Source organism: Callithrix jacchus, chromosome 13, assembly GCF_049354715.1.
Source record: "Callithrix jacchus isolate 240 chromosome 13, calJac240_pri, whole genome shotgun sequence".
Taxonomy (NCBI): domain Eukaryota; kingdom Metazoa; phylum Chordata; class Mammalia; order Primates; family Cebidae; genus Callithrix; species Callithrix jacchus.
Genome location: NC_133514.1, coordinates 31,810,411 through 31,835,770, shown reverse-complemented (window position 1 = coordinate 31,835,770; position 25,360 = coordinate 31,810,411). Strand labels below are relative to the sequence as shown.

Genomic DNA, 25,360 nt, shown 5'->3' with positions numbered 1-25,360 from the left:
CTTTTAAGTAAAAAATCAATTACTGTTAAATAAAGTTATAAAATCGATCTAAAGATGCTCAATTCACACCTGTAATCCCAACACTTTGGGAGGCTGAGGCAGGAGGATCACTTGAGGTCAGGAGTTTGAGACCAGCCTGACCAAAATGGTGAAGCCCCATCTCTACTAACAATACAAAAATTAGCCAGGTGTCACCACATCCAGTGCACACCTGTAATCCCAGCTACTCAGAAGGCTAAGGCAGGAGAATCGCTGAAACCTGGGAGGCCAAGGTTGCAGTGAGCCAAGATCATGCCATTGCACTCCAGCCAGGGCGACAGAGCGAGACTCTGTCTCAAAAAAAAAAAAAAAAAAAAAGCTCAATACTAATGTAGTTTGTTCCATAAATATTGTATTAAAAAGCTAATATATTCATTAAGTAGATTGACTGCCAGGTAAGTGAGAACTTGTAAATGGGTCTTTGGGAGTGGGGCCAGACGGGCTAAGCATCCCTTATCTGAAATGCTTGAGGCCAGAAGTGTTTTTAATTTCAGATTTTGGAATATTTGCATATACATAATGAGATGTTTTATAGATTCGACCCATGTCAAAACATGGAATTCATTTGTTTTACATACACCTTATACACATAGCCTAAAAGTAATTTTATACAATATTTTAAATAATTGTGTGCATGAAATTGTGTGCATTAAATACTTTTGTCTGTGTTTTGACTGGTGGAATTTTCCACTTGTGGCATCATCGTGCTCAAACATTTTGGATTTTGAATTTCTGGATTAGGGATACTTAACCTGTACTAGAATGTGTAGAATTCTCATAAGCCAGTCATTTTGAGTTGCTTGCTAAAGTATGGTATGTCCTCATTATATTTAACTATCTAGATAGTGTAATGACCAACGGCATGAAACTGTCAGAACTAGGGCATTAAGCTAGATGGATAAATGGCTAGTGGAACAATTCTGCTATGTTAAAATAGACAGTAAGATAAACACTGATTTTAAAGTATCTCCATAGTTGCAATAGCTGCTGGCCGAAAACTTGCCCATCGACTTTTTGAAAACAAGGAAGATTCCAAATTAGATTACAACAACATCCCAACTGTGGTCTTCAGTCACCCACCTATTGGGACAGTGGGACTCACAGAAGGTAGGTATTTAAAACCAAAGGCCATTTGTGGTTTCCTTCCTCTTCCCTCGACCCCCAACTTTAAATTAGGTCTCTGTCAGCTGATGAAGTCTATCTCAGCCCCAACTTACATTGCTTTTTGGTTACTCTCGTCACACTTCCAGTTTTCTCCCCTACAACTAATACTCTGAGAGTACAGTATCTTTCCTTCACCCCACCCTATCTCCGAACTTTTTTTTTTAGCTTTTTTATTTGAACTAATTTTAAATTTAAAGAAAAGCTGGCTGGCACGGTGGCTCACACCTGTAATCCCAGCACTTTGCGAGGCAAAGGTGGGCGGATCACAAGGTCAAGAGATCGAGACCATCCTGGCCAACATGGTGAAAACCCATGTCTACTAAAAAAAATACAAAAATTACCTGGGTGTGATGGCATGCACCTGTAGTCCCAGCTACTTGGGAGGCTGAGGCAGGAGAATTGCTTGAACCCAGGAGGTGGAGGTGCGACACAGCAAAACTGTCTCAAAACAAAAAGAAAAATGAAAAGCTATAAAAATAGTACAAAGCATTCCTCCTCTCTAACCTTAATATTTTTGCTCTTTTATTTTTCACTCTATACATATGCACACACATAGCTTTCCTAAGAACTGGTCCTTACATAAGCAGAATATCATTTTCTTTCTTTCTTTTTTTTTTTGAGACAAGATGTAACCACTCTGTCACCCAGGCTGGAGTGCAGTGGCACTATCTTGGCTCACTGCAACCTCTGCCTTCTGGGCTCAAACGATTCACCTACCTCAGCCTCCCAAAGAGCTGAGATTACAGGCATGAGCCACTGTGCCCGGCCTTTCTTTTCATCTAGAGGCAAAATTCCTCAGCTCTTTTATCTTAAATGACATTAACATTTGCTTTGTAGAACACCTCTTATTTTGGCATGGTTTGATATTTCCTCGTGGTTTGATTCAGATTATGTATATCTGGTCCTGTCCCTCTTTAATAGTTCATTCTAATTTTTTAGTTTTCTGATAGATGCTTCTTTTAATTTGCATTATAGATGAGGCCATTCATAAATATGGAAAAGAAAATGTGAAGATCTATTCAACCAGCTTTACCCCGATGTATCACGCAGTTACCAAAAGGAAAACAAAATGTGTGATGAAAATGGTCTGTGCTTACGAGGAAGAAAAGGTAAGGAAGAATCCAGCAAACTAAATAGTGCTTTGCAAAGTGGACAGGGAGGGCAGTTTTTGCAGGGGTAGAAAGGAGGGAGACCAAGCACTTAAGCCTTCTAATTCAACTGGACAGGCCCATTTTGATCTGTCCTACATGTATTTTGGCATTCTTCATAATATTTTATCTAGAAGGAGGTTCCACTTATTTTACAAAATGAGGTGGCTGGGCGCAGTGGCTCACACCTGTAATCCTAGGACATTGGGAGGCCGAGGCAGGCAGATCACCTGAGGTCAGGAGTTCGAGACCAGCCTGACCAACATGGTGAAACCCTGACTCTACTAAAACTATAAAAATTAGCTTGGTGTGGTGGTGGGTGCCTGTAATCCCAGCTACTCGGGAGACTGAGCCAGGGGAATTGCTTGAACCTGGGAGGCAGAGGTTGCAGTGAGCTGAGATTGTGCCACTGTACTCCAGCCTGGGTGACAAAGCAAGACTCCATCTCAAAAAAAAAGGAAAAAGACCTGGCATGGTGGCTAGCACCTGTAATCCTAGCGCTTTGGGAGGCCAAGGCAGGCGGATTGCCTGAGCTCAGGAGTTCAAGAGTAGCCTGGGCAACATGTGAAACCTCGTCTCTACTAAAAATATAAAAATTAGCCAGACGTGGTGGTGCTGTGAACATTCCTCAGTGGCCTACGATGTCTGGATATTGAATTATGAGGGCTCCTACTTAGTTATTTCTTCATACCAGTTATCATTCATTCACTTGATAAACATTACTTGGCAATCTTCTAAAGACTAAGAACTGCAATATGGAGTGAAATCATCTGAAAGTCCAGCCCTCACCAGAGGCTCTATATAAGTTCAATAAAGATCACAATATCAGCCAGACACCATGCCTCACGCCTGTAATCCCAACACTTTGGGAGGCTGAGGTGGGTGGATCGCTTGAGCCAGGAGTTCAAGACCAGCTTGTGCATCTTGAACCGGGAGGTGGAGGTTGCAGTGAGCCGAGATTGCTCCACTGAACTTCATCTCTAAAAAAAAAAAAGTTAGCCAGGCATGGTGGAGCATACCTATAGTTCCAGCTACTTGGGAGGCTGAGGTGGGAGGATGGCTTGAGCCTGGAAGGCAGAAGTTACAGTGAAACGAGATGGCACCACATCACCCCAGTCTGGGTGACAGAGCCAGACCCTATCTCAAAAAAATAAAATAAATTTAAAAAAAGATCACAGTACCTAAAAATCTGGCTGTTTAATACATTTGCAATACTTGATTTTTTTTTTGTTGTTTTAAATTGAGGTACACTTTTGCAAAAATTGCTGCAGAAAACACATAGCAAAATCTATCTTAACCATTTTTACATATACAGTTTGGAGCATTAAGTATATTTTTAATTTGCTTTTTATTTTTACTTATTTTATTTTATTTATTTTGAATAATAAGGTTTTACTGTTGCCCAGGCTGGAGGGTAATGGTGTGATCTTGGCTCACTGCTGTGTTGACCTCCCAGGTTCAAGTGTTCCACCTCAGCCTCCCAAGTAACTGGGACCATAGGCACAAGCCACCACACCCAGATCACTTTTTATTTCTTGTAGAGATGGGTTCTCCCTTCGTTGCCCAGGCTGGTCTTGAACTCCCAGACTCAAGCAATCCTTGTAGCTCAGCCTCCCAAAGTATTGGGATTACAGGCGTGAGCCACTGCACCCAGCCTAATTTTTTTTTAAACAAATTACTTTTGTAGCTAAATTTTATATTTTTAATCTTGCTTTCCAATGGAATATTTTACCCTAGAAGTATTTACTGAAGGTAAACATTAATATCTTGAACCCTCACTGGAGAATGTGGTTTGATACAAGTGCCCCTTCATGATCATTCATGCAGCTAACCAGCCTGTGTGGACTGAGCACCTTTTAAATGCCCAGCTTTGTGCTTAGCCATGGGGATGAAGTGGGGAGCAGAAATAAGAAGGGTCCCCTTTATCCAGAAATGAAAGTCTGCTGGGAAAGATGGACAGTAATTATCTAGTACCACCCAAAAAGATAGCATTTAAATATAACATATAAAATATAATAGAATCATGAAGAGGAAATATTAGTACTGAGAGGTCATGTGATGGAGAATTTAACTTGGTCAGAGAGATGCAGCTATGGAGCTGTCTGAATAATAAATGGGCTTTAATTCTGAAAAGAAGGAAGGAAAGGCTGGATACAGTGGCTTACTCCTGTAATCCTAGCACTTTGGGAGGCCAAAGCAAATGGATCATTTGAGGTCAGGAGTTCAAGGCCAGCCTGGCCATGTGATGAAACCCCATCTCTAATAAAAGTACACAAATTAGCCAGGTGTGGTGGCAGACACCTGTAATCCCAGCTACTCAGGAGGCTGAGGTAGGAGAATTGCTTGAACCCAGGAGGCAGAGGTTGCAGTGAGTTGAGAACACGCCACTGCATTTCAGCCTGGGTGACAGAGCAAGACTCAGTTTCAAAAAAAAAAGGAAGGATAGATTGTCTAGACAGAGGGACATGCTGTGTGAGAGACAGTGTGGTGGGTCCTCAGGACATGTGGAAAGCCTGCCAGGCACAGCTGCACAGGAAAGCCTGGATGCAATGGAATAGAGGGGAAGTGGAGGCAGGGCTGTGCAGGACTGTATAGGTGTTATACCATGTTAGGATTAGTAATGTCGTTAAGTTTTTTAGTGTTTGTTTGGTTTGGCTTCTTTTGGAGATGGGAGTCTCGCTGTGTCACCCAGGCTGGCGTGCAATGGCATGCTCACAGCTCGCCTCCCCTGAGCAGCTGGAATTACAGGCCATCACTCCCAGCTAATTTTTGTGTTTTTGTAGAGATGGGGTTTCCCCATGTTGGCCAGGCTGGTCTCAAACTCCTGACTTCAACGGATCCCCCCACCTCGGACTCTCAAACTGCTAGGATTACAGGTGTAAGCCACCACATTCAGCCTAATTTTCATTTTTTGGAGAGACGGGATTTCGCCCTGTTGCCCAGGCTGGTCTCAACCTACTGGGCTCAAGTGATTATCCTGGCTTGGCCTTCGAAAATGCTGGGATTATAGGCATAAGCCACCATGCCCAGCCTTTTTTAGGCATTTTTTAAACATCATCTGTCTCTCATGGTTGTAAACCTAATAAAAAATTTCACTTTGAAAGTTTTTCTCTTTACCTGATGTCAGGAGTTCGAGACCAGCCTGGCCAACTTAGTGAAACCCCTTCTCTGCTAAAAATACAAAATTAGCTGGGCATGGTGGTGCATGCCTGTAATCCCAGCTACTAGGGAGGCTGAGGCAGGAGAATCACTTGAACCCGAGAAGTGGAGGTTACAGTGAGCCAAGATCATGCCATTGCACTCCAGTCTGGGTGACAAGAGCGAAACTCCATCTCAAAAAGAAAAGAGAAAAGAAAATGTTTGTCTTTTTTTCCCAGGTGGTTGGGATCCATATGCAGGGACTTGGGTGTGATGAAATGCTGCAGGGTTTTGCTGTTGCAGTGAAGATGGGAGCAACGAAGGCAGACTTTGACAACACAGTCGCCATTCACCCTACCTCTTCAGAAGAGCTGGTCACACTTCGTTGAGAACCCAGAGACTGGTCTGGCTGGCAGTGGGACCCAAAGATCTTCTGAAACGAAACAAATAATCACATTGACTTACTGTTTCAGTTTTGTGTATTTCTGTATTTTAATCAGGATCTTCTAATAGTGGAAATTTTTAGTACATAATAGAACTTATTTATGGAATAAGAAATTTGTAGAGTTATCCAGAATTGATTTTCATTTGATCACATCTTACAATAATTTTTTCGTTATTTTTATTAATAGCTCTCTACTAGTATTTTTTTTTCTGTTTTAGCCTCATCCCAAATATAAAACTATGTGAAGTACAATTAAGTTATTGTACTTGAATGAATAGAGCTTGCTAATTTTTTTTTTCAGATGGAGTTTTGCTCTTATTGCCCAGGCTGGAGTGCAATGGCACAATCTCGGCTCACTGCTACCTCCGCCTTCCAGGTTCAAGCGATTCTCCTCCTTCAGTTTCCCAAATAGTTGGGATTACAGGCATGTGCCACCATGCCTGGCTAATTTTGTATTTTTAGTAGAGACAGAGTTTCTCCATGTTGGTCAGGCTGGTCTGCAACTTCTGACCTCAGATGATCCACCACCTCAGCCTCCCAAAGTGTTGGGATTACAGGTGTGAGCCACCGTGCCCAGCCTGCTAATTTTTATAGAAGTCGATGGCAACTCTTCATATGTAAACAATGCCAGTACACAGAACCTTTATATGTTTTTTGAAGCCAGTACTGTGCTCTGCATATAATGAAGCTGCTTCAAGGATGTGACCTTTTTTCTAAAAGCATGTAATGCAAGAGGCTAGCCTGCCTTATTTTCTTTTCTTTTTTTTTTTTTGAGATGATGTGTTGCTCTGTCACCCAGGCTGGAGTGCAGTACCACAATCTCAGCTCACTGCAACCTCTGCCTCCCAGTTTCAAGCAGTTCTCTGCCTTAGCCTCCCGAGGAACTGGGATTACAGGTACCTACCACCATGCCTGATTACTTTTATTTTTAATAGAGTCAGGGTTTCACCATCTTGGCCAGGCTGGTCTTGAACTCCTGACCTCGTGATCCACCCCCCCCCCCTTGGCCTCCCAAAGTGCTGGGATTATAGGCGTGAGCCACTGCACCTGGCCTTATTATTTCTTTTTCTTTTTTTTTTTTTTAATGATTAAAATTAAAAATGGTTTGTGGCCAGGCACAGTGGCTCACACCTATAATCCTACCACTTTGTGGGGCTGAGGCAGGAGGATCACTTGAACCCATGAGTTTGAGACCAGCATGTACAACATAGCAAGACTACGTCTCTACAGAAAGTAAAAAACATTTGCCAAGTGTGGTGATGTGCACCTGTAGTCCCAGCTACTTGGGAGGCTGAGATGAGAGGACTGCTTGAGCTTGGGTGAGGCAAGGCTGCAGTGAGTCCTGATCATGCCACTGCACTCAATCTTGAACAACAGAGCAAGACCCTGTCTCAAAAAAAAAAATCTGTATTATTTTTATGAGATGAAGTGCATCAAACTTGGGAAAGATTTGAAGAGGCTGGGAACCTTCTGGAAAGACTTGCCTTGAAAAATGATGAGAGACATTTATAAGTGATTCCTGCTTTCCAAAGGAGGTGGATTCAAATACTTTAGAAGTCCCTTCCTTTGCTAGGAGTTTATAGCACAATGAGTAATTTCAATATTTGTATGTGTTCTTGTCATTTTATTTTTTTCTGAAAACTTCCAAAAATTTGAAAATAAAATTACAGCCCTTTCTTCTTATAAAATTTGTTACTGTGAGCTTTAATTTGTACAAGGAAATTGGTTTATTTTCTACAGATATTTCACATTGGAGAGTCAGTTGCCAGTATTTACGGGAGTGAACGGAGTTCTTTTATAAAAATAAGATTAAAGGAATAGAAAAAACATTTAGCAGATTAATGATTGGGTTGGAAGAACAGCCTACAAATCATTTAGGTCTTTAGCACTTTATTTCTATTAGCTTTTAAATTTTTCCATGATTTTCATTAGTCATCCAGTGCTGCTGAATTCTTTCATTAGGTTTTTTTTTGAGACAGAGTCTTGGTCCATCGCCAGGTGCCAGACTGGAGTGCAGTGGTGTGATCTCGGCTCACTTTGACCTCCGCCTCCCAGTTTCAAGCAATTCTCCTGCCTCAGCCTTCCCAGTAGCTGAGAATACAGGTGGGTGCCACCACGCCCAGCTAATTTTTGTATTTTTTTAGTAGGGATGGGGTTTCACCATGTTGGCCAGGATGGTCTCAATCTCTTGACCTCGTGATCTGCCCACCTTGGCCTCCCAAAGTGCTGGGATTACAGGCGTGAGCCACTGCACCTGGCCTCATTTAGTTTTTACTGACTGTCTTTTTGGTTATTTGCGGCCAGTTTTACTGCATTGACTTCTTTGGTTTTTGAGACAGAGCCTCGCTCTGTTTCCCAGGCTGGAGTGCAGTGGCACGATCTTGGCTCACTGCAACCTCTGCCTCCTGGGTTGAAACAATTCTCTTGCCTCAGCCTCCTGAGTAGCTGGGATTACAGGCATGCACCATCATGCCCAGCTGATATTTGTATTTTTAGTAGAGATGGGGTTTCATCATGTTGGCCAGGCCAGTCTTGAACTCCTGGCCTTAGGTGATCTGCTCTCAGCCTCCCAAAGTGCAGGGATTACAGGCATGAGCCACCATGCCCAGCCTACGCTGACTTCTTAAGTAGGCCTAATGTCAATGAAGGAAAAATACTGTGTTAGCGAGGAAGTGATATATATTTGTGGTGGGGCAAGAAAATAAGATCTGCAGACCTGGGCATGGATGAGAAATAGCCACTTCTCACCTCTTCCCCCAGCCAAAAAGACTGTGGGCCAAGTTCTAGGCTTCATTCTGCTGGTGGGTTTCTCACTGCACAGGTCCCAACCTTGAAATGTGCCTCTGTCAGGGAAAGGGGAGCCCCTAGTAGTCACATCTGTTTTAACATCACGTGTTCTCGATCTCATATTTATCCTCTGTGCTGCCTGTGTGCTGGTTCCATAGTAAACCAACAAGGAAGTACAGTACTCTTATCTGAGTTCCTGTCTGCATTCTTATCAGTCCTTGAACTGGCCCAGCCCTCGAGGTGTTGTGCCTTAATAGCCTCTATTACTTGAAAGCACCAAGGAATATAAAGATATACCAGGCAGCACGTTGTATAATGTGGGACACATTGTAGGTGCACAGTAGATATTTATTGAAGCAAAGACATGATACTTGCTTTCAAGTAACCTTATAATCTAGAATGAAAGAACATTTCTATACAAATAAGGCAATTAAGCCCAGGATTACCATATGATTTATTGACTAAAATGGTACCCTTTCAAGAGTGAAAGGGGGTGTTGTTGACAGTTTACACAATTGGTACAGATTAGTGCTGTCTCAAATAGGAGCATGCCACCCTCATTACACATTATTAGAGAGGTAAAAGTTTACCAGTTCAGAGGACTAGAAGGGCACTGTTGCTGGGAAAAGTGAGGAAGGCTTCACAAATGAGGCTAGGTAGGATTTGAAATGTGGGGGCTGCAGAGGAAAAGGCCAGAGCAGGTAGAAATTTAGTGAAGGAAGGATTGGATAAATTACTGTATTCCTGGCTGGATGTGGTGGCTCACACCTGTAATCCTGGCACTTTGGGTGGCTGAGGCAGGTGGATCACCTGAGGTCAGGAGTTCAAGACCAGCATGGTCAACATGGTGAAAACCCATCTCTACTAAAAATACAAAAATTAGCCAGGCATGGTGATGTGTGCCTGTGATCCCAGTTACTCAGGAGGCTGAGGCATGAGAATTGTTCGAATCTGGGAGATGGAGGTTACAGGGAGCAGAGATGGCCCACTGCACTCCAGCCTGGGCTACAAGAGTGAAACTGTCTAAAAAAAAATTCCTATATAACACTTAAAATAGAAACCATCTTAAATCTCATGATTTGTGGCTGTGGCTCAGCAATTGGGGCTGGGCTCAGCTGGCTGGTTCTTCTATTGGTGTTGGCAGGGGTCATTTGGTGATATTCAGCTGGCAGATAGGCTGGTCTAGAGTCCAAAAGAGTCATTCGTATATCTGACACATAGGTAAGGATGAAGGAAGGCTGTGTCTACACGTTGCCTCTTCAGCTTGGTGATCTCAGAGCAGTGGACTTAAGTGGAAGCTTTGGGTTGTCAAAGTGTTCTGAGAATCCTGGGCAGATGATACAAGTCTTATGGCCTAACCTTGGAAGTTCTAGAACATCACTTCTGCTACATAATATTGGTTATCAAGTCACTAAAGCCAGTTCATATTCAGGAGGAAGTGAATTGAACTTTACCTCTAGGTAGAAAGGAGTGGTAAAGAATTTGCCCCTGTTGGCTGGACATGGTGGTTCACACCTGTAATCCCAGCACTTTGGGAGGCCAAGGAGGGTGGATCACCTGAGGTCAGGAGTTTGAGACCAACCTGGCCAACATGGCAAAACCCCATCTCTACTAAAAATAGAAAAATTTCGACATGGTGGCAGTCACCTGTAATGCCAGCTACTCCAGAGGCTGAGGCAGGAGTTGCTTGCTTTAACCGGGGAGGTGGAAGTTGCAGTGAACAGAGATCATGCCACTGCACTCCAGCCTGGGCAACAGAGTGAGACTCGATCTCAAAAGAAAAAAATATGAATTATGCCCCTGTCTTTAATCTTTAATTGTACCTGGCAATCTCCTACTCATTTCATGAGGCTGGACTAAAACATCACCTTTGTGAAGACTTAAGTGGTTTTGTGTTTCCATTATGTGTTGCCATAATACCTCGTCACATTGTAGATGTGCACTACATGTTCCCTTTGTGTATGTCATTTTTCACTTAGATTAATCATGTCTATCTTCCTGGGTTTCGCAGTATCCTTCCTGGGATGTCAGGCAGCAACTTTGGATACAGCAAAGCGTGTTACTATGATTTTTGACACTAAGATCAAAAGTATTGGAAAAGCCAACATTTTAATCCTTTACCTTTTTGAAAAATGAGTAAGCAGGCATATTTGGATTCTTCAGAATAATAGGGTATGTGTGCATACAGGAAGAGATTTACTATAAGGAATTCACTCATGCTATTATGGAGTTTGGGAAGTTCAAATGTGCTGTGGAGGCCAGCAGGCTGGAGACCCAGGAGAGCCATTGGTTCAGATGTAGTTTGAAGATTGTCTGCTGGAGAGTTCCCCCTTGCTCAGAGAAGTAGCCTTTTTGTTCTGTTCAGGCCTTCAACTTACCAGTTAAGCACCCCTGCCCCCACTACACGCACACACACATTATGGAGGACAATCTGCTTTACCCAAAGCTCACCAAAGTATTGTGAGATTAATATCTCATCTGAAAACACCCACCAAGTTGATACCATTGCAACCTTGGCACCTATACACATTTTGTATATTTATATATAAATAATATATATATTCCTATGCCTTTAGTAATGGCATAGGCGTACCAAGAGACATCGTGTGTGTGTGTGTGTGTGTGTGTGTGTGTGTGTCTAATTTTTTTTTTTTTTTTTGGGATAGCATCTTGCTCTGTCACCCAGACTGGAGTGCAGTGGTGTGATCACAGTTCATTAACACCTTGACTTCCTGGCCTCAAGCGATTCTCCCACTTTAGCCTCCCACATAGGTAGGACTGCAAGTGTACACTACCATGCCTGCCTAGTTTTTGGATTTTTTTTTAGAGATGGGGTCTTGCTGTGTTGCCCAGACTGGTCTCAACTCCGAGCTCAAGCAGTCCTCCCCCCTTGGCCTCCTAAAGCTGGGATTACAGGGACAGGTATGCCACGGAGCCCAGCCCCTGTACACATTTTAAACCATACTTAATATCTAAATAAGACATAACAAGGTCATACTTCTGCCTAACCGAATACCTTTGGTTATACCTTGGAATACCTTTGGAATACCTTTGGTTATACCTTGTGTATAACCAAAACACAAACCCTTTCACCAGAAGAGGATGCCAAGTCCTTGGTTGATGTTTGCTCTTCTCTTTGGTATCCCATAATTCAAATTCCATGATGTAAAGTTAATAACACTTAAATACTATGACATAAAGTTAATACATCTGGGCTGGGCACAATGGCTCATGCCTGTAATCCCAGCACTTTGGGAGGCCAAGGTGGGTGGATCATAAGGTCAGGAGTTCAAGACCAGCCTGACCAACATGGTGAAACCCTGTCTCTACTAAAAATACAAAAATTAGCTGGGTGTGGTGGCAAACATCTGTAATCCCAGCTACTCAGGAGGCTGAGGCAGGAGAATTGCTTGGACCCAGGAGGCGGAGGTTGCAGTGAGCTGAGATTACGCCACTGCACTCCAGCCTGGGTGACAGAGCGAGACTCTGTCTCAAAATAAATAATATAAGTAAATAAATAAATAAATAAAGTTATTTTATGTCACATAGACGGATAAGGGAAAAAACATCTGATACATATGTGTATGTGTGCGTGCCTGTGCACATTCATAATAAAGTGAGGAAATGTAACAATTACAGTCCTTGTTTCTGTAACTGGACTCCTGGTCATGGCTGGTATCCACAACACCGTTCTTCACTACCAATTCCATTTTCCCTTTGCCTTCAGCAAGTGCCTTAGCTCGTTGTGGTTCTTTACCTGGTGGGGTGACCCAACTCTTTGCTCCTGAAAGAGTCTATGCATTAGTCTTGCTGCCCAAATTGGGTTGTAGTTTTCCACAGACTTTAATAACGGCATTGGAATGCTAAGTGACAACCTGGAGGATCTCCTACAGGATCTCTAGGTTGTCTTCTTTAGCTCCACAGTGGACTAGCAGTCCTATTCCACCTTGGTAGTCATTATCAGTTACTCCAGCCAGCCACACGTGGTAGCTTACGCCAGTAGTCCCAGCTACTTGGGAGGCTGAGGTGGGAGGATGGCTTGGGAATTCCAGGCCGCAGAGAGTCAAGATCGTGCCACTGAACTCCAGCGTTGGTGATAGAACAAGGCGGTCTTTGAAAAAAAATATCGCCCCTGCTGATATGTTTGGCTCCATGTTCCCACCCAAATCCCATCTTGAATTATAATTCCCACATGTAGAGGGAGGGACCTGTAATCCCCGTGGAGGGAGGGGAGTGATTGGATTATGGGGGTGGTCCCCCCATGCGGTTCTCATGATAGTGAGTGAGTTCTCACAAGATCTGATGATTTTGTAAGTGATAGCTTTTCTTGCTTTCTCACCTCCTCTCTCTCTCTCTCCTGCCACCTGGTGAATAAGGTGCCTGCTTCCCCTTCCACCATGATTGTAAGTTTCTTGAGGCCTCCCCAGCCATGTGGAACTGTAAGTCAATTAAACCTCTTTTGTTTATAAATTAGTCTCAGTATCTTTATGGCAGTGTGAGAACGGACTAATAACACCAGTCAACGCCATAATTCTCTGCCTGTTGACTCGGACTTAGAGAAATAAGGAGCCCATAGTATTTTGACTTGCAGTTTAATGGAGTCGTGTGGTGTGTCAGTGCCCCTGGTGGAAGCATTCCTTCCATTGGAATGAAGACTTGAAGACTTCTAGCCTAGCAAGGTATAAGGTCCAGGAACAGGAAAAAAAATTTTGCTACTGGGTCACTAGGAGTCATACTGAGTGGTGCCACTCCTATTCCATCTCTTGATTTCTGGATCGGTGAATGCTGGCTTTAAGAGAAACAGCACCGGCTGGGCGCGGTGGCTCACGCCTATAATCCCAGCACTTTGGGAGGCTGAGGTGGGTAGATCACGAGGTCAAGAGATCAAGAACATCCTGGTCAACGAGGTGAAACCCCGTCTCTACTAAAAATACAATAATTAGCTGGGCATGGTGGTGCGTGCCTGTAGTCCCAGCTACTTGGGAGGCTGAGGCAGGAGAAATGCTTGAACCCAGAAGGCGGAGGTTGTGGTGAGCTGAGATCGTGCCATTGCACTCCAGTCTGGGTAACGAGCGAAACTCCGTCTCAAAAAAAAAAAAAAAAAAAAAAAAAAGAGAGAAACAGCACCATATATTGGATGCTGATTAAGAGCACATACAGCCTTGTGGAGGACCCTGCCCTAGCCCTGTGAGGCATTGTCATCTAGCGGCCACTATCATTTGGTCTACAGAAGACCATTCTTTTGCCCTGTCACGATAGCTGCTTCATGATGGTGGGGAACATGGTAAGACCAGTGAATTCTATGAGCATGGGCCATTGCTTCACTTGATTTGCTGGTGCACTGAGGTCCTTGGTCAGAAGCAATGCTAAGGCCGGGCATGGTGGCTGACACCTATAATCCCAGCATTTTGGGAGGCAGAGGTGGGCAGATCCCTTGACATCAGGAGTTCAAGACCAGCCTGACCAACATGGTGAAACCCCGTCTCTACTAAAAAATTAGCTGGGCATGGTGGCAGATGCCTCTAATCCCAGCTACTCAGGATGCTGACGCAGGAGAATCAAGTGAACCTGAGAGGCAGAGGTTGCAGTGAGCCAAGATGATGCCACTGCACTCCAGCCTGGGTGACAGAGCAAGACTTTCTCTCTAAAAAAAAAAAAAAAAAAAAAAATCTGGTGGGGATGGAGTGAGTAGTCAAAGTTGTCATAGCCATGACACATCTTTCAACAAGAAAGCAACACTGGTAACACATTCTAGGGAGAGTTTCCATTGCTTTAAGAACAAGTTTGAAATCTGTGGAATTATATAATATGGCTATGAGAGTCTATACTTGATAACTATAGCTTTTTTTTTTTTTAAACTAAATCTCATTCTGTTGCCCAGGCTGGCGTGATCTCAGCTCACTGCAACCTCTGCCTCCCAGGTTCAGATGATTCTGCCTCAGCCTCCTGGGTAGCTGGGATTACAGATGCCCACCAACACGCCCAGCCAATTTTTATATTTTTAGTACAGACGAGGTTTCACCAGGTTGGCCATCCTGATCTCAAACTACTGACCTCAGGTGATCTGCCCGCCTTGGCCTTCCAAAGTGCTGGGATTACAGGTGTGAGCCACTTCGCCCAGCCACTTCAACTATTAATAATACTTAAGGGATTTTTTTTTTGAGACGGAGTCTCTGTTACCCAAGCTGGAGTGCAGTGGTGTGATCTCAGCTTACTGCAGCCTTCACCTACTGAGTTCAAGTGATTCTTCCTCCTCAGCCTCCCAAGTAGCTGGGACTACAGGCACGCAGCACCACACCCAGCTAATTTCTGTATTTTTAGTACAGATGGAGTTTCACCATATTGACCAGGCTGGTCTCGAACTCCTGACCTCACAATCCACTCGCGTCAGCCTCCCAAAATGCTGGAATACAGGTGTGAGCCACTGTGCCTGGCTACTTCAACTGTTAATAATACGTAACATATTTTTTGCTTGTTTTTTTTTTTTTTTGAGACGGAGTCTTGCTCTTGTCACCCAGGCTAGAGTGCCATGGCACAATCTCAGCTCACTGCAACCTCCACCTCCCTGGTTCAAGATAGGAGACTCCTTGTTTGAATGCACGATTTGTTCTTTTTTATTTTATTTTATTTTTTTGAGACGGAGTCTTGCTCTGTCACCCAGGCTGGAGTGCAATGGTGCGATCTTGGCTCCCATATCTGCAACCTGTGTCTCCCAGGTTCAAGCAATTCTCCTGACTCAGCCTCCCAAGTACCTGGGATTACAGCGTGCACCATTGCACACAGCTAATTTTTGTACTTTTAGTAGAGACAGGTTTTTGCCATGATGGCCAGGCTGGTCTTGAACTCCTGACCTCAGGTGATCTGCCTGCCATGGCCTCCCAAAATACTGGGATTACAGGCAAGAGCCGCTATGCCTGGCTGAGTGCACTTTGTTGTTGTTTGGCTCTTGTTGCCCAGGCTGGAGTGCAATAGTGCGGTCTTAGCTCACAGCAGCCTCCACTTCCTGGGTTCAAGTGATTCTCTGCTTCAGTTTCCCAAATAGCTGAGAATACAGACATGTGCCACCGCACCCGGCTGATTTTGTATTTGTAGTAGAGACGGGAGACAGGGTTTCTCTATGGTGGTCGGGCTGGTTTTCGAACTCCTGACCTCAGGTGATCCGCCCACCTCAGCCTCCCAAAATTCTGGGATTATAGGCATGAGCCACCATGCGCGGTCCTGAGCGCACGTTTTAATCAAGCACTCCGCTTTTTATGTACCATATTTATTTTACAGATATATCAGGTTTTAAAATGTATTAATTTTAATATATTACATCAAAAGATATTATTTCTTGTACATATGGTAATTACTTAACTTTTATGCTTAATTTTGGGCTTTGATGTTTGGAAAACAGATTCGTTTTAGTCACCTAGCGCCATCTTGTGGTCATCCGTTGGAAAAAATGCATCACCTTCATATACGTGTGTCTCTCAAGCAAGTCCTCAATATGTGGCTAAAATCACATTGGTTGATCAGAATAGAGTCCAGAAATATACAATTACAATATAGTATATGACTAAGGCGGTATTTTAAATCCTTGTAGCTGCAGAGCTGAGATTGCTAAAAAGCAAACCCAGAATCTTATCCAGCAAGTGGCTGAATTACAAATGCAAATCAACCTCTCAGGGCCTCTGCTGTCAAAGTGAGGGCATTGATTGGGAAGGAAAAGGATGAGATCCTGAAAATTGGAATGGGAATATATGGGAAGATCCCGATGAAGGTGTGAACACTGAACCTCTAAATTCTGCTGAGTCTTCCACCACCAGTAGAAGCAGCTATTCCATCCCATCTGAAGAGATGAGCCCTGCTTTGCCTGAGGATCTTATAATGTCCTCTCCTGCGGTAGTTAACTTGCAAGACTCTGCTGATTCAATTCAGGACGCCCTCATCACCTCTCTGTTTCTAAACCTGTAGGCAGACTCAAGTCCCAGCCAGCTGCAAAAGGTGAAGTACTAAATGTGGTCCTTGAAGAAGTAAGCTGCGCTCCAAAAGGAGTACATCATTTTTCCAATTTACACATACAGAAATCCAGGGCAAAATGTGTGGGAATGGATATAAAGACTGTGGGGGCTGGGCGCACTGGCTCATGCCTGTAATCCCAGCATTTTGGGAGGCCATGGCGGGCAGATCATGAGGTCAGGAGTTCAAGACCAGCCTGGCCAATATGGTGAAACCCCGTCTCTACTAAGAATACAAAAACTCTGCTGGGCTCCGTGGCTCACGCCTGTAATCCCAGCACTCTGGGAGGCCGAGGCGGGCAGATCACCTGAAGTTGGGAGTTTGAGACCAGACTGACCAACATGGTGAAACCCCATCTTTATTTAAAAAAAAAAATACAAAAACTAGCCAGGTGGGGTTATGCAAGCCTGTAGTCCCAGCTACTCGGGAGGCTGAGGCAGAAGAATTGCTTGAACCCGGGAGCTGGAGACTGCAGTGAGCTTTGATTGCACCACTGCACTCCAGCTCTGGGACAGAGTAAGACCCTGTCTCTAAAATCTATATATCTAATAATACAATGTAAATATGTAATTTATCTATAAATACACATTTTGTGTATATGTACGTGTGTATGCGTGTGTGTTTATGTGTTTATGTCACGTGCCTCTGAATGTGTAGGTATGTAGGACTAGAATTATGCCCAGAGGGCAGTATTTGTTGAATGAACGAAGTAACTTCTAAGCTGGATGATGGATCAGACTATGTGTGGGAAAGCACGGTGTGAGGTGGTGGGTATGCTGTTTGGAGCATTGCATGCTAGGGGTAGAGATGACACTGGAACGTGGGCCAAGGCAGCTTGCAGGCTCTCAGAGGAGACAGGACTTTATGATAGAGATTTATGTCTGAGCAAAGTGTGATGTTTGTTTAAGAAAGGTATCTGGAGGCTGGGCATGGGCTCATATCTGGAGGCCAGGCTCATGCCTATAATCCCAGCACTTTGGGAGGCCGAGGTGGGTGGATCATAAGGTCAGGAGTTCAAGACCAGCCTGGCCAACATGATGAAACCCCATCTCTAGTAAAAATACAAAAATGAACCAGGCATGGTGGCATGTGTCTGTAATCCAAGCTACTTGGGAGGCTGAGGCAGGAGAATTGCTAGAACCCTAGAGGGGATGTTGCAGTGAGCTGAGATCACACCACTGCACTCCAGCCTGGGTGACAAAGTTAGAATCTGTCTCAAAAAAATATATTTTTAAAAAGGTATTTGGAGAGAGTAACAATTAAATGCCCAGTTTCATGGATGGGTTTAAAGGAGTCTAGCCTGAATTCCTGCTGAAGAGGAAGGGACTGGATGAAAGGAAGCAGTAAGGGGTCTGTGGGTAGGATCTTTGGGTAGGAACAAGCACACTAGTGAGTAGAAGGTTCCTCCTCAAGGGCAGAGGTGGGAGGGGTTGTCAAGAGTCAGAGGTCAAGTTAAAGTACTGTAGAGAGATCAGACCTATCAAGTTGCTATAGAAGAAGGAGTGAGACCAATGGAGAATAGGAGTGAGTCCAGGCTGAACATGGTGGCTCACACCTGTAATCTCAGCTCTTTCGGAGGCTGAGGCAGGAGGATTATTTGAGCCCAGGAGTTCAGGACCAGCCTGGACAACATAGCAGGACCCTATCTCTACAAGCAATTTTGGTGGTGTGCCTGTGGTCCCAGCTACTTGGGAGACTGAGGCGGGAGGATCGCCTGACCCTGGCAGTTGGAGGTTGCAGTGATCTGTGTTTGTATCATTGCACTCCAGCCTGGGCAACAAAGCAAGACCCTGTCTCAGAGAGAGAGAGAGAGAGAGAGAGAGAGAGAGAGAGAATCCAGGAGCTCATCTTGTCGAAAGCATAAGGTGAAGCTTGCCATTGGATTGGGTAGATGTGATGGACATACTATCTGAATATGTCCTTGTCCAAAAGACCAGCAAGGACACTGCCAAGCAAGGGGCTGTGATGGCAGCAGAGTTTCATACTGGGAGGCCCTGTTTGGGAGCAGGATGGTGTTGCAAGTAGAGAGAAACTAAAGGTGCTGTGTGAAGAGACCAGTTAACCACTTAGGAAGAAACCAGATGAAGTCAGCAGGGCTCCAGGTTGGTACTTAGCATTTTTTGTTTGTTTGTTTTTTGTTTTTAATGGAGTTTTGCTCTTGTTGCCCTGGCTGAAGTGCATTACAGGCATGCACCACCATGCCTGGCTAATTTTGTATTTTTAGTAGAGATGGGGTTTCTCCGTGTTGGTTAGGCTGGTCTTGAACTCCTGACCTCAGGTGACCCACCTGCCTTGGCCTCCCAAAGTGCTGGAACGTGACGTGAGTCACCATGCCCGCCTTGGTACTTAGCTTTAATTTTTTTAAAATTTTTATTATATTTGCCTCTTGCTTTATAGGTTGAGAGGTACCTATTATTTATTTACTTTTTGGAGATGGAGTCTCGCTCTGTTGCCCAGGCTGGAGTTCAGTGGCACGATCTCGACTCATTGCAACTTCTGCCTCCTGGGTTCAAGTGATTCTCCTGCCTCAGCCTCCTGAGTAGCTGGGATTAGAGCATGATACCACAAATAAAAAATACTACACATGGCCAGGTGCAGTGGCTCATGCCTGTAATCTCAGCACTTTGGGAGGCCGAGGTGGGCGGATCACCAGGTCAAGAGATTGAGACCATACTGGCCAACATGGTGAAACCCCGTGTCTACTAAAAAATACAAAAATTAGCTGAGCCTGGTGATGCACGCCTGTAGTCCCAGTTACTCAGAAGGCTGAGGAAGGAGAATTGCTTGAAGCTGGCAGGTGGAGGCTGCAGTGAGCCAAGATGGCACCACTGCACTCCAGCCTGGGCAACAGAGTGAGACTCTGTCTCAAAAAAAAAAAAAAATTTAGAACAGGAATGAAAGGAAGGAGAGGCCACTTGGAAGAGGGTCAAGTGACGACTTGGGAGATCAAGTGTACCATTTGACCTTTGACTTAGGGTGAATACGTTGGCATACTTCCAGGGTCTGTGTCCCTTCTCCCCTGATTGTTCCCTTGGGGTGGGTCGTCTGCATGCACAGTGGCCTACTAGCACTTGGGAGGTGAGCATGTGCAGTGTGTTTTCTGGAATTGTACTCATGCTCCCTTGAGGCATTCTTCTTTTACTAGTTGGATGTCCCTGGAAGGTCTCATACCATTTAAACTCTGCCAGTTTTCCTCTTAATGCACATGCTTGAGCCCACTTGCCAGACTCCTGACATCTTATCAGTAAGCTGCTGATCACCAGTTTCAGGTGTTTCTATCTATTGGGAGACTGACTTTCCTTGCCATCAGCTGTGACCAGTTATTATTTCAGAGATAGTCTGACACCTAATGGTCACCTGACATTACTGGTGGGGTAGGAGAAGCCCTCTCCTGCCCTGCCTATGCCTGACTACAGCTACCTACTGTAACAACTTTATCTGCCTTCTCTAAGTTTTCTTCTTCCAAACAATGGATATAAAGTAAAAAATTAAAACGGGCTGTGCACAGTGGCTCATGCCTGTAATCCCAGCACTTTGAGAGGCCAAGGTGGAAGAATGGCTTGAGGCCAAGAGTTTGAGGCCGGCCTGGGGAACACAGCAAGATCTCATCTGTATTAGTCCATTCTCATACTGCTATAAAGAGCTACCTGAGACTGAGTAATTTACCAAAAAAAAGAGGTTTAATTGGCTCATTGTTCCACAGGCTATACAGGAAACATGGCTGGAGAGGCCTCAGGAAACTTACAATTGTAGCAGAAGGCAAAGGAAAAGCAGACATGTCTTACATGGCCAGAGCAGGAGGAAGAGAGAAGGGGGAGATGCTACATACTTTTATTTTTTGAGAGAAAGTCTCTGTGTCACCCGAGCTGTAGTGCAGTGGCACAATCTCAGCTTACTGCAACCTTTGCCTCCCAGGCTGCAGTGATTCTCATGCCTCAGCCAACCAAGTAGCTGGGATTACACATTTTCTTTTTTTGAGACGGAGTCTTGCTCTGTCACCAGGCTGGAGTGCAGTGGTGCCATCTCGGCTCACTGCAACCTCCGCTTCCTGGGTTCAAGCAATTATCCTGCCTCAGACTCCACAGTAGATGGGACTATAGGTGTGTGCCACCATACCCAGCTATTTTTTTATTTTTAGTAGAGACAGAGTTTCACTATGTTGGCCAGGATGGTCTCGATCTCTTGACCTTGTGATCTGCCCACCTCAGCCTCCCTAAGTGCTGGGATTACAGGTGTGAGCCACCATGCCCCGCCGTTGCAATACACTTTTAAACAAACAATGAGAACTCAGTATCATGAGAACAGCAAGGGAGAAATATGCCCTGTGATCTAATCACCTCCCGCAAGGCCCCTCCTCCAACATTGAAGATTACAATTCAACATGAAGTTTGGGTGGGGACACAAATCCAAACCATATCACTGTCTCTTCTAAAATTAAAAAAAAAAAAAAAAAAAGCACTTGTAGTCCTGGCTACTCAAGAGGCTGAGGTAGAAGGATTGCTTGAGCCTAGGAGTTTTAGGCTGCAGTGAGCTATGATGACACCCTTGCACTCCAGCCTGGGCAACACAGTAAGGCCCTATCTCTAAAAAAAGAAAAAATATTAAAATGTAAAATCAAGCCACTACATAAAGAGGAATGAAGTTCTGATGCATGCGGCAACGTGAATGAACCTTGAAAACACTGTGCTAATGAAACAAACCAGACACCAAAGGTCAAATATTGTATTTTTCCGCGTGTATATGATATCTAGCAAATTTGTCTAGACAGAAAGTGATTAGAGGTTACCAGGGTTTGTTGGGGGGAGAGAATAGGGTGTTATTCCTCAATGGGCACAGACTTTCTGATCAGGATGATGAAAAGTGTGGAAATAGTGGTGATGATTGCACAAGATTGTGAATGCATTAACACCATCAAACGGTACACTCTAAAATGGTTTAGATAGCAAATTTTATGTTATGTGTATATATATTACCACAAACAAATAAAACAGTAAATTAATCTACCAAATTGGAATTAATCCTATGGTTATATTGAGTTACTTTTTGGAGGTGGGGGTGAGAAGGGTTAGATAGGTCCAAACAGAATAATGTTTTGTAAGATATACAGATTATATTTCCCTAAAGGAGCCACCATGCTTTCTACTAGAGGGTATGCAAGATATTACAAGCATGCATGAGGTAAGACATAAGTTGCTATTGCATTAGTTGCTTAGTTCTTCATATAATTTGACATTAGCCACACCCTTCTGACCTGGAAATACTGAGGCTGCCAACATGTAGGTGGTTTTAATTATGATAGAGGTTTATTTAAACATCAGTGGTGGAGACTGTGTGTATTATAGGGCATATAAACTGCCATAATTCTCACCTCAGAGTGGGAAATTTTCCTTTCCTTAAGACTTGTCCAGAGGGTGCCTTGGAAGGAACCCAGGTGATGTCCAGATTATATAATAAGAAAGAGAAGGCAGGATACACACTTTATGTTTAATTCCTAATACTGAAGTCTCTGAAATCCAGTCAATTTGGGGTGATGTTTGGACATTAAGTTGGTCGTTATAGTCTACACTCCCAGGAGACAAAAGGAATTATTTTTTAGTTCATTTTTAGTGTGGTGTCCATGTACAAGTACCCTGGACATAAGGACAAACCATACAGTGATCCCATTTTTTGTCTTCACTTGAGGAGTACCTTCAGGCTACAGGATATTACCCCAAAGTGTTCAGAATTGTTACCAGTGGAGGGTGTCCAGGTTCCTGGCATTTTGAAAAAAAAAATTGGACAAAATGCACAAACAAAGCAAGGAATGAATGAAACAACAAGAGCAGAGAGTTACTGAAATGAAAATGAAAACACACTACACAAAGTGGGAGTGAGTCAAGCATAGGGGTGTAGGGAGGAGACCCTGTAAGTGCCGAGGCAGGAGCCAGAAGCCTCAGCCTATTTCCATATAAATAACGAAGAAGAAAGTAACTGGAAATATAACCATAGTAGTTATTAGTCATTCATAGGCGATCTCAGTTATTCGTAGGTGACCCTAGAATTGTTTTACTAATACCTCTCAGCTCGGAGGTGCGAACCTGGGGTAACATTGTGAAAGAAATGACCCTAAGTCAAGGGGCTTTAAGCCGTTGGTCATGCCTGGGCAAGGGCTGCTGGAGGGTGCCTCGACTGTGCGGCAGCATCAGCACGGGGAAAGTGCCCACTGTTTAGCCAGCTAGGGAAGAAGACGTCCAAGATGGCCCAGACATTTCCTTCCTCAGGGGAGTTAGGAGGAAACTTCACTCCTCTGAGCTCTCGAAGTAGGCCTGACGGCTGTCAAGTAGACCTGCAGACATCCAGGGGCTTAATTTTCTCTATGCGATGCTGTGCTTCAGTGGTCACGTTTCATGTCCACTCTCATGTTCTGCTTCTGCACCTGGTTCCTTTTTACTTAGAAGAGATAATCAGTAAAAGTAATATAAATCTTTTTTTCTTTTTTTTTAAGCCGTTCTTGTACTGCAGACCTTTGTCAAGTAATATAAATCTTAATGTCTTTGTTCTTTCTTGACAAGTATGGAAAAGTACTGACGCATGCTCCTTATCTCATCTTGGCTACTAGAAAGCCTTGGGCCCCTATGTATATGACATGTGATGTACTTGACCCTATCACTGACCACCACTGTCACGCCCTACCTACAGTGCCCCCAACTTTGCACCATGCCCTACCTACCCTGCCCCCAGCTTTGTACTCAATAAATGTCAGAGCGTCCAGGCACTCGGGCCCACTGCCGGACTCTGTGCTTTGGTTGGTAGTGGACCCCAGGCCCAAACTCTCTTTTCTCTGAGTCTTGTGTCTTTGATTTGCAGAGTTTCTTGTCTCCACACCAGCTGAGTGGGGCTCACAGGACACTGTAGGGCTGGACCATAGGGGCTCAAGAGTCCAGTTACAGAATTTTCTGAGGTTTAAAACCCTCTAGAGGTTTCCCACTGGTTACTTGGTGTACACCTTATATAAACAAAGTAGTGACCTTTATCAGTCTGATTGGTTGCAGGAAGGAACCAATCAGAGGCTGAAGTGAATTTACATAGTTACGCCCTATGCAACTATGCAAATGTCTGATTGGTTGCAGAAAGTGACCAATCAGAGGCTAAAGTTATAAAGTTATACTCCTATGCAAATGAAGACTGGGTTCATAACCAGTCTGATTGGTTTAGAGGGGACCAATCAGAGGTGCTTTATTTTTTATTTTAATTTTTTGAGATAGTGTTTCACTTTGTCACCCAGGCTGGAGTGCAATCACATGGTCTTGGCTCATCCTCCTGAGTTCAAGTGATTCTCCTGCCTCAGCCTCCTGAGTAGCTGGGATTATAGGCACCTGCCACCAGGCCTGGCTACTTTTTGTATTTTTTAGTAGATATGGGGTTTCACTATGTTGGCCAGCCTGGTCTTGAACTCCTGGCCTCAAGTGATTCGCCTGCCTTGGCCTCCCAAAGTGCTGGGATTACAGGCACGAGCCACTGTGCCCGGCCATGGGTACTTTCAATTTTCCATCTGCCAGGCAGAAAAATGGTGGTGAGGGGTTGCAAAGGGAGTAGCCTCTGGTCCTTCTGTTACTTGGGCATGGAAAGTTAGGGTTTTCCTTTTGATTTAGTTCTTTCTAGAGGGTCAGTGTTTGAATAGTCCTTAGATTTCCTGCTTCCAGACCCTGTTCTCCTGCCTCAGAATAAATGAAGCCATTGCTTTCAGTGTTAAGATCTATTCATAGGCAACAGGCAGTATCAGCAGGAGTGGTACTGGTTGACAACATTTATCATTTATATATTGTAACGGGGTTTGCTGAGATGTGTATGAGAGGGTTTCAGTGATATTAATAGCAAGAGCTAACTTCTGGGTAAAGGGCAGGCAATTAAGATTTGAGAGTCTGGATTATAAATACTACATTCCGATATTATCAGTAGCTTAGCTGTTCCAACTGATTGAAATGAGACAAGATATTGACATGAAATTAATCATTGGAAGCATTTGTTGAGCACCTTCTATGTGGCAGATTTAAGATGCCTTTTACAGAAGTAAAGGCATGGTTCTCTAATTGTTAGATTTCTAAGTTTCAAGGGCAGAGATAGTGAATATGTGTCACAGTTTTGTTTAACGTAAGAAATGTAGACCTCCCAAATGAGAACAGAGACTATTCAGAGTTTGCTATGGCAATAGAGGCAGCGACCACACTTGAGTTTGGCAGAGACTCAAAAGCAATCAGGAAGAGGAGAGGCTTTATAGTGGAGGAAGAAAGGGATGCTTCTGAGGTGTTCTGATTTAGGGTTGTTGGTGGAGAAGCTGGAGGTGGTCTAACTTGAAGCAGGAAACTTAGCATGGTGGGTTTGGGGAGCATATTTGATTTTCTCTGGCTAGTACTGGTGTCTGGGGACAGAGAGGTTAAAATAGGAAAGTTGACAGCCTTCTTGAGAAAATTCTGACCATTTTGAGCTGATTGCTATAGAGGTTGTGGTTTAGCTTATGTGGGTTAGAAAGTTATTATCACATGCAGTTTAGCCATTGTCCATATGTATAAGTTTCTTACTCATTAATAACGGAGCCAGCAGAATCACAAAACTGATTTCTACCAGTTCTGAAAAATGAAATTTATATAATCGTCGGGGA

The 25,360-nt window shown here is 44.0% G+C and overlaps 1 protein-coding gene across 1 annotated transcript in view; it reads left to right on the top strand.

Moving 5' to 3' along the window:
* GSR (glutathione-disulfide reductase) overlaps window positions 1-5,958 on the top strand; it is a 61,185-nt gene extending 55,227 nt beyond the window's left edge. The window contains 3 exon segments of the mRNA NM_001185045.1: window positions 1,015-1,146; window positions 2,179-2,312; window positions 5,729-5,958. Coding sequence (NP_001171974.1) covers window positions 1,015-1,146; window positions 2,179-2,312; window positions 5,729-5,878 — 416 coding nt within the window. The 3' untranslated portion in view covers window positions 5,879-5,958.
* Window positions 5,959-25,360: the final 19,402 nt, after the last annotated feature.